This window comes from Simochromis diagramma, unplaced genomic scaffold (assembly GCF_900408965.1).
Source record: "Simochromis diagramma unplaced genomic scaffold, fSimDia1.1 OVJJ01000321.1, whole genome shotgun sequence".
In the NCBI taxonomy this organism is placed as follows: Eukaryota; Metazoa; Chordata; class Actinopteri; order Cichliformes; family Cichlidae; genus Simochromis; species Simochromis diagramma.
In genome coordinates this window covers 1,480,708-1,490,875 of record NW_024386772.1, presented here as the reverse complement: position 1 = coordinate 1,490,875, position 10,168 = coordinate 1,480,708, and the positions used below count along the sequence as shown (strand labels likewise).

Genomic DNA, 10,168 nt, shown 5'->3' with positions numbered 1-10,168 from the left:
CCTTTAATGTGCTTTTAATACCTTTGTTTATATTGATAAATAGTCTGCATTCAGCAGGACTTATGAAGGAGTTATGTATAAAATAATGATAATGTTTTGTACCTACTCTGTGATCGACAATCAGTCCAGTGCTTCTGGGCCACTTAAAATATCCTTTTATAAGTGATATGTTATATTTCTTCTGCATTCTTGGCCTGATTAAAAAAATACATTTTAATGTCAGTGAGAGTTTTGCACTCATAAATAAAGGATATATAAAAGTCGCTTTGCCAAAAACTGATTGCAACTTCAACCTGTTTCTGACTGAAAATGGTTTGATACCATTCACGACAGATAGGTTTGTTTTATTCACAGACGATAGCCCAACAAGTCATTTAAACCAGTTAAATATCGACAATCCTTTTTTTTTCTTTTTGGTAAATTACCGTAAATCACTTTTTGACAGGTGCCTCAGCGCAGAGCTGCTGCTGTGTTGGTGACGCAGTTGGACGGGATGTACGCCTGAGCAGATTAGCGCTTGACCTGCAGGATTTGTTGCTGGAGACGCACCTGATTCACGGGAAGTAGAAAGAATGATCTGGATTTAAATTTACCGTGACCAAAGCGAAGCCATGGCAGGTTTTATGCATTGCATTTTTCGGGGAGTTTTTTGGGCATTTCTCATCTGAGATCTGATGATGTGCGATATTCCTGCTGCCAGCGGAAACGTGTAATCCCTCCCAGATTACGGCGCACTGATGGATTGCGTCCTGTCGTCCAGTAGGCTGGCACTAGGGCCTAGCCAAACGAATCCAACCGGTATGCCTGCATCCTGACTGCTGAGGTGAAACCACTCAGGGCAGGTCATTCTGTAGGCACCTGCGTCCCCATCGGTGCCAAAGACGATGAGGAGAGCTGTACTCAAAGAAGCCGCCAAGCGATTCCCCTGGCTGGCTAATGTCACCTTGTACGGATGCTTATTCGCCGGCGGTGACCTAGTCCACCAGCTCATCGCTCAGAAGGAGCACATGGACTGGAAACACACTCGCAATGTCGCCATCGTGGCAATCAGCTTCCAGGGAAACTTTAACTACTTCTGGCTACGCGCCCTGGAGAGGCGCTTCCCTGGAAAGTCCGCCGGGATGGTTTTCCGCAAACTGCTGCTGGACCAAAGCTTCGCGTCGCCTTTGGCCACCAGTGTCTTCTACACCGGTAAGACGGGCAGCTTTCATTTTATCCACGTTAAGGGTTACAGAACTGAGAGTTTGCTTCGTGTTAAAGCAAAGCGCGTGAGAACACCCCCCCCCCCCCTTCAATGCGCTTTTGTTTGAAGCCAGCAAATATTATCTTTAGTCGGAACATCAAATATGAGAGTTATTGATTATTTTTCCAACTATAAATGTCAACCAGCCATCGGAGCCAGAGCGCAGACGCAGAATGACGCTGATAATGAGTGATAATTGGACAATCGGGACAAACCATTACTATAAAATCTAAAGAGTGTCCGTTTGTGAATGAGACTCTAACATCTTAAATGAGTGTGAAGGTGAAGTGGTTTCCGGTCAAGGTTGTCTCTCAGTCAAATACTAAAGTGTTCAAGGTGAGGTCTTGTTCCATAGTTTTTAAATTTGTGCGTAAAGACGCACGTCCCAAGCCGTGCCTTAAACCTGCTCTCTGTTTCGCAGGGGTGAGCTTCTTGGAGGGAAAGGAGGACGTCTTTGAGGACTGGAGGGAGAAGTTCTTCAACACCTGGAAGGTGAGAAGCGCTTCAGCAGCGGCGCGAAACGAAGGAAAGTCGCCTTTCTTTCACACACGGTAGCTTCTGCCGCTGCCAGCTCACAACCGGATTAATGTAGATTACGCCACCGGCACTTCTGCTTTTGCGCAGTGGGCTCGGCGCCCGGAGGAGAGCACGCGGGGTAATTCAGCCAGAGGATAAAAATGTCAGTGGGTTTCAGGACGTTCAGGAGCTGACGTCCTGCCAAGTGTGACTCATAGTGTCATGTTGCTGTGATTACAGTAAAACAGCTTCGGGTTGCTTTATTTGTACTTGCAGTCGTGAGTCATCCATCCTCACACGCAGACAACAGTTATGCATAATACAATATCTTGAAAAACAGTGACTAAACACACACACACACACACACACACACACTAAACAACAAAAGTGAGCACCATTAGAAATCAGTCCATCAGAGGGACAGCTCAGAGTTCGAGAGGCTGAGGTGGTCTGAGTATGTGCAGAGGTGGGAGGGAGGATCTACTGGACAAAGTATGATGGAGCTGCCAGGCAGGAGGAGAAGAGGAAGACCTCAGAGGAGGTTCATGGATGTAGTGAAGGAGGAGATGCAGAGGATCAGTGTGACAGAGGAGGATGCTGCTGCTGCACTTCCCCCTCTGTTAACTTGTAACGCACACCTAAACCTAACTTCTCTTTCGTGTAATGTTTTCTAACCCCAGTCTTTTAGCTTCAGTGCTGAGCTCTAACCATGTTTGGTGGCCATGCTTCACTGTTTTTCTGAGATTGGCGTGTCTCCCTTCTATCTCTGTCTTATTCAGATCTTTTCTGCTTTATCGCCTTTGTGTAAATTATACTCTAAGGAGTATAATAATTTGCACACACTAATTGAAGTGCAGTTGTGCAGGCGTTGCTGCTGACTCTCCATTTCAAGCTGCGTTAAGTGAGTGGATTGAAACTGCGAGTGAGATATGTCCTCTTTTCTAACCTTAGAAGGATCCACAGTGACCTGATAGAGATTAATGTTTTAAATAGTAAAGCAACAGATGTTGCTGCGTGCAGTTTGCCAGCTCTGTGTGCGATGTTTTAATGAACGGAAGCATCCCAATCACAGCACCTTCGCCTCAGTTCTACACTCATCCCTGGCCTCTCCCTGGGATCCTCTCAGGTGTGCATGGAGATGGAAACTCTGATCATGTCTTGTTTTCTCTTTCAGACTGGACTCATGTACTGGCCATTCATGCAGGTGAGCCTGTTTTCATTTTTATTTGTTTAAAGTCAGAAAAAATAAAAATCTCAGAGGAGTGGAACTAAAAATCAGAGATTTTGCTGCTGTGCTGTCTGATATTATTTACTGGTAAATGTTGTTGTTTTTTTCACATGAAGTGTGTAGATTCAGAATCACAGTGTGCACCCCACTGACAGGAAAACCTCTCAGAAGACCCTTTTCCATGATGGTCCTCTTCTCTGCTTCTACTTTTCTAGTTCCTCAACTTCGTCCTGATGCCGTTGTACATGCGGACTGCCTTCATGGGCTGCTGCGCCTTCCTCTGGGCCACCTTCCTGTGCTTCTCTCGGCAGAACGGCGATGGCACGGCCGGAGTGGCTTTCGCGTTCATCATGGACCCACGTAAAACTCTGGAGGAGATGCGTGAGGCCCGGCTGGCCCGGAAGAAGCAAAAGACCCAACGGGAAAACTAAAGCGAGGAGGAAGGAGTGGAAGAGGATGCCGCTTCAGTCATTCAGGTTGTTGAGCCGTGGAGGAAAGACCGAGAGTTCGTTACCTCCACTTAAACCAGCACGATGAGAGCTGAGGAGCGAATGAAAGAAAAATCACTGAATACTCTCACTGTCTGTCACAAGGTTTGACTGATGTGGATTTTGAAGGCGAGTTTTTAAATTAAGGGCATTGATTGACAGGCAGGAGTCTGTCAAGGAAGTTTATGAGTCCAGCATGTTTTATTGATTCTTTTTATGGCGATGAACGTTTTTAGGATTTATGAAAATATGATGTTGTTTGCGTACCAATTTAAAGGCTCTCACAGCTACAGGAGAATCTTCTAAAGCTACACATTAATGTAGTACTCCAGCTGGTACCCAGAACTCTTTAGTCAGTTTTGGTTAGATCAGTCTGGTAACATCCACAAGGGTCAGCCTCAGGGTTCAGTAAGCGTCCGTCCTTTTTCATGCATTTTTAATCTTTTTGGAGCAACCAAAGGTAAAAGTCCTGCAGCTCTGCTCACTTTTCTTCAAACCCTCTCCCTTATTTTGCATCTTTATATAAAGCAATGGTAAATCATACGATTTAGCTGTGCACAAGCGACAACATGAAACTTGTCCTTCATTTCTCGCTGCAAAGGTTCATTCGGTGTGAAAACTTGTTATTATATTCACTTCGAGTACACTGTGAGTCAAGGTCAAGGTCATTAAACTGGTTCCTGCTCAGGCAAGCATGAAGGCTCATTTAAACTCATTAGATCAGGTTATTTAATGTGTAGCTGAGACTTTTTTTGGGTCAAATGAGGCTGCTGGTCGTCACCATTCAACCTCAGGGAGCTTAGAAACACACCAAGAAGCTGCTGAGATGCACTATACTGCCAAAAGTATTTGCTCTTCTTCCTTCCTTTGACCATTCATCCACAAGCACCTTTGTGAGGTCAGACACTGATGTTGGATGAGAAGGCCTGCCTCACAGACTCGGCTCTAATTCACCCCAAATGTCTCTTATCAGGTTGAGGTCAGGACTCTGCAGACCAGTCAAGTTCTTCCACACCAAACTGACTCATTCACGTCTTTATGGACCCTGCTTTGTGCACTGGTGTGCAGTCATGTTGGAACAGGAAGGAGCCATCCCCAAACTGTTCCCACAACATTGGGAACATGAAAATGTCCAAAATGTCTTGGTATGCTGAAGCATGAAGAATTCCTTCCATTGGAACTGAGGGCCAAGCTCAGCTCCTGAAAACAACCCCACACCATAATCCCCGCTCCACCAAACTTTACACTTGGCACAATACAGTGAGAGAAGTACTGTTGTCCTGGCAACCACCAAACCCAGACTCGTCCATCAGATTGCCAGATGGAGAAGTTTGATTCATCACTTCAGAGAACACATCTCTGCTGCTCTAGATGCTTTACACGCTGCATCTGACCCTTAGCATTGCACTTGGTGATGTAAGGCTCGGTTGCCATGGAAACCAGCGATCAACCTCTGCTCACTATGCACCTCTGCATCCGCTGACCTGTGATTTCAGGTCGGTCTACCTCTTTGTAGCTGAGTCGCTCTCTTTCTCACTCACTTCCACGTTTTTGTTTTTATAAAACCACTAACAGCTGACTGTGGAATATTTAGTAGCGAGGATATTTCATGCCTGGTCTTGTTGCACAGGTGGCATCCTATCACGGTACCACGGTGAAATTCACCGAGCTCCTGAGAGCGACTCACCCTCTCACTAATGCTTGTAGAAGCAGTCTGCATGTCTAGGTGCTTGGCTGTACACGCCTGTGCTCATGGAAGTGATGCAACGCCTGAATTCAATGATCTGGATGGGTGTGTGAACACTTTTGGCAATATAGTCTATTTTTGCTCTGGACCAAAGTGAAGCAAACAGCGATGAATCAGCACTAAAGCAGCTGCAGGGCTAAAGCCGAACAGCAGATGTTTGCAGCTGTGGTGACGTCTCGACTTCAAACATCGCAGGTTTCACTTGAAATAAACGGGGACGTTTTATCTGACATATCGAGCCACGGCTACTGGTTCCTGATCTGATCTGAGCCTGCAGCACAGCGGAGCTCCTGAGACCAGTTTCAAGGGCTGATATTTCTGCTTTATACCAGTCGTGCCTTTTTCTGTTGACAACAAGTCTGCAGATGTGTTTGGCTGACTGGTGACTGCCATCAGTTACAATCAATACTACGAAAGATGTGTGTTGCTGTATATTTATGTGTGTATGTACAATTTAAAACGTAGTTGCGCTGGGATGCACTGACGTATCTGCAGGATAAAAACTCAGAAAGGTTCACTCTGTGTGATTGTGCTCAGTAAATGTCAAAGTAATCAAACTTGAGAATTTAAAAGAATACCTGCTAATGCCGCTAGATAAGTAATATTAAAAATAAATATACATGAAGGATCGAGCAGGCAGGTGAGCAGTTAGACAGTAAAGATAGATGACTGTCAGTTACTTGCATCGGGTGGCTTAGAAATGTGGTGGGGACCTTTTTAAAGGAGGCAGTTGAGATGGTTTGGGCATCCAGGTAGAATGTGTCCTGGGCACCTCCTTTTGGCCGATTTCAGGACACACCCAACTGGGATGAGACCCTGGCCTGGACCTAGACCTTCTTGGAGAGATTATATAGCTCATTTGGTCTAAGAACACCTGGCCTGGGCAGCCTGCTGCTAGTTGGACACAACTTTGGATTGGTGGGAGATCATAAATGGATTGATGCACAAGTAGAATTACAGATGTTTCCTCCTTACCTCCTCCCTTCCTGCTCCTACAAGCGTGCAAACGTAACCTAAACCTCACGTTTATGTGGAGAAGAAGCGACTGACCTGATGTCCTGTTTCCTGAGATGCGGTGTTACCAGAAAACATTGCACAGCTGGACACGTATCAATACAGATACACGAGAAGAAGAGTTAGACCATTACTAGAAGGTTACTTTACTTCACTGAAGGCCTGGAGGGAACCCAGAGGGCTCATTATAAGTTATTAGAGCAGGATACGTATCAGTGCATCCCACTTCTGCTGTGTTTGGTAGTTTGTGAAGTTACAACATTTGAATCCTGTTCTGTTACTTGAACCATCCAATACAGGTGAGTGACAAATTAAAGGAAAAGTAAAGTGCTGAACCAAAATCTCCCACCTGTGGTCAGCTGGGTTGAGATCATGTGACTGAGAAGGCCAGAGCTAGTGATGAATGTCATCTTCATCCCAACGCCCTGCTAGGCCCCGAAACAGCAGAGGGAAGCGTTCCTTCACAGGATGAAGCAGGAGGCAGCGAGCCTTCCCTCGCAGGTTTCACTGGTTTTTATTTAATTTGTCACTGTTCTGTATTTTGCCATCAGCCCAGAAACCTTACTGTGTTCACATCACTTACCTGAGTTACACGAGTTTAGATTTACTGACTCTGAAAGACTTTTGGTTTGGTGTTATCAGATGAGATCATGTATCAAATGAAAAACAGCCCTTCAGTGGATAAACCTAGAAATCCTGTTTTCCATGTTTAGAACATTAAACCTCAACAAATGTTCATTTATTTTGCAAAGTGGTTTATAAAAGTTATCACTAGGATCTTACAGCGACTAGTTTACAGCAGCTGTGATGACCTCAGCTGTTCTGTTGTTCCATCACTTTAATATTTTCACAACGAGGCCACGTCTTTGTGCGTCCTTTTGACACGTGTTCACAGAGTAAACCTGACACCAATAAACCGGTCAAACAGCTCTCTCCTGTTGTCTCCAGTGGACGGGGTTATTGTCCTGATTCGAATGAGATGCGATGGGAAAATTGTGTCCCAGTTAAGCCATGAACAGTGAGGCTGTTGGACTGTTGAGCATTAAACAGGTTCCCGGAGCAGATAAAGACCACAGTTAGCGGCACTGTCACAGGGGTGGAGTAAATGTTGTTTCCGCCCTCCTGAGACCCAGCCTGTTCACTTATGTCCTCTGTAATGGACATTTCTTTTTGGTCTCTATCTTTTGAGTTATTTGAGCAACCCCACTAAGTACTGATGTGCTAAAAAGAGGACATTGTGGCCTTTCCAGTGATATTTCATGTGTTTTGGTGATATTGTTTAGCTCCAAAAGGGCAGGAAATCACAAAAAAGTTAATCTGGAAGATACTTTTTTCCTCAGCGACTAGAATCTCACGAGGTTCTCACGAGGATACGCACCAATTCTTCTAGAATTTATCGTCCAATAAGAGGTTTTACTTTTTATATAAGTTAAATGAAAAACAGTTAATCATCCCACAGTTAACAGTTAAATATAGGAATCTTAAAGAGTCCCTGTCTATTTATACTGCAGCACCATGAGGAGGTGTTTCAGGCCAGTTTCTGGAATCTGATGCTCAAAGTCTTTTCCCAGCAGTGCTCAAAAATGAAATCTAAAACGATTAAATAAACACTTTAACTTAGTCTAAGTATTCTCTAAGATTTGACTCTTAAGTACATCACTCTAAGTTTATGTTTTTGTTTTGTTTTCCAATTTCTGGCAACTTGTTTGTCTAACCAGATCGAGCTATCCTGTAAAAATCGACAGACTGGCTTTAATTAAAACCTTTAATACAAACTCTTAAAAAGAGTCTTAAAACATTAGCTAACCTTAAATTAGGATTGATGCATTGTTTTGTTTTTAGTGTGCATAACAGGATAAGTCACTTAATGTACCGGCAAACAAGAGTGGAAGAGCTAAATATTATTCTAGCTAAATTATAGTGAAGAAATTCATGCTGACGTAAGAAAGCGTCATTATAAATGGGCTGGATATTTACTTTATAGCATGCACACAACATTTACGATTCAGAGACAGGGTTCTCTGTTTTCTGTGACCCATACGCTGCAGAGACAACAGGAAAGCTGGATTTATTAAAGTTACTGATCACTGCAGAAGTCTCAAACGTGGTCGTCTAAACACATCATAGTGAAGTGAAGACTAAATCAAAGATCTGAGGTGAAACATCAACAGCCCAGTGAGTCTTTGTTCTCACCACAGAGGAAGTATTCTTAATACAAATTATTACTTTTAAATGAGTTTAGTCAACTCTACTGCTCAGCACAGACAACTAATACTAATATAAGTAAGTAAACTCCAAAAACAAGTGTGAATAAAATTAAAGTTAGATTTTACCAACACACAGTACTGACATCAGTCTTTTAATAGATTTCATTCTAAAAGCAAATAAAAGTATTTCTTAAAACAGATGCATCACTTTAACCAGACTGCCGCTAATGTCAGTGAAGGTCACATGTTCATGTTTATAATCTGCTGTCAGTGTGTGGACTCAAAACATGCAGCACAGATATGAAGCAAGGGTACAGTGTGTGTGTGTGTGTGTGTGTGTGTGTGTGTGTGTGTAAAAGCTTTATGCTCCAGTGATGTGCGGGTGGATTAACCAGGATCAGATAGGCCTCCTTAATCCCTTTGCAAAAGGACAGAGTTGACCCAGTCATTCCGACCTCTGACCCCATCAACAGGAAGTGAAATTATTACCCAATCAGAGTGAAGGACGCTGCCAAGTGCCCTTCTTTTCTAACCCTGGGAAACATAAGCGACAGACTGTGAGGGGGCGGCTGCAGAGGACTTAAATTTAAGCACAGGTTTAGTAACTGATACAAAAAAAACACAATGGTTAATATAAATAACCATTAATGACGTCATCTCAGTAAAAAAGTGATCACATGATGAAGCTTCTGTTGCCACCCAGTGTTGGAAAGTGATTTTGGTTTTTATAAAATTGTTTAAAAAAGCTGAAACTCACATTTGGGTTGGCAGAAATAAAAGTAACTTGAAGTAAGCAGACAAAGAAGTTGAATATTTAACATGCTTCTTGATCTCTTTTTAAATCACACATCCACACAGTTTCAGCTTTATCACACAGCTCCTTGTCTGGTTATGTGAAAACAACAAGTGGTTTATTTCCACTGAGAAACCCTGAGGTTTCTTTTGAGCAAGTACTTGGTGACAACACTCGTCCTGTGGTCTAATTGGCCACAGAGCCAGGGATGCCTGCAGACAGATGAAGGGAGACCGAAGCTGCAAAGGCAACTAGGGGGGACCAGCACTGCCAAAATAATGAGGTCATAAATAAATGAATGGCTCTACTAAAAAACAAAACAAAAAAACATGCACATATACATTTGCAAAAAAGTATAAGAATGAACGAATCTTCCTTTAGCTGTCTGGCTTCTGTCTCACCCCGTTACTACCATCCTGTCCTGTCACACCAGCCCTTTGTTTTACAGATTCTGAGCTGAGCTACATTTGTGACCTCACCAGTATCCTCGTCATTACTGGTAGTGACTGAAAGAATAAGAACCAAGATACCAGTAGCAGAAATAAGCATCTTCTAAAAGTGACAGCTGCATCCTTCAGTATTGGCTCAACATCTGACCAGGATGCCTTGGACAAATGCTGGATGGATGGTACATTATTATCTTCTCCAAACAATATTATTTCTCATGAATGTACTTTTTTCTTTAACATTAAGAAAACTTAAGGTGCACTCCAAGAGAATACAAAAATAATTTAAATGCCATCTTTTAACAATATGCAATACAAACACAGGACTGTCGTGAGCAGGTGCTCTTTAAAGTAGAACGCACACACAAAATAAACAACAAGTAAATAATAAAAAAAAGCTTTCCTGAACTTTTTTGCAAAAGTAATTTACCACCCTTTCAAAAACAAACAAAATTTGATCTATCTAAATTTATCACTTTTCTTTAT

At 43.1% G+C, this 10,168-nt stretch overlaps 1 protein-coding gene across 1 annotated transcript; it reads left to right on the top strand.

The window, feature by feature from the left end:
* The first annotated feature begins 451 nt into the window (after positions 1–451).
* On the top strand, positions 452–10,118 carry LOC120740094 (mpv17-like protein). Its single transcript, XM_040042217.1, has 4 exons — positions 452–1,191; positions 1,665–1,735; positions 2,934–2,963; positions 3,203–10,118. The coding sequence occupies exons 1-4, from the start codon at positions 885–887 to the stop codon at positions 3,416–3,418; spliced, it is 624 nt and encodes a 207-aa protein (XP_039898151.1). The 5' UTR covers positions 452–884; the 3' UTR covers positions 3,419–10,118.
* Positions 10,119–10,168: the final 50 nt, after the last annotated feature.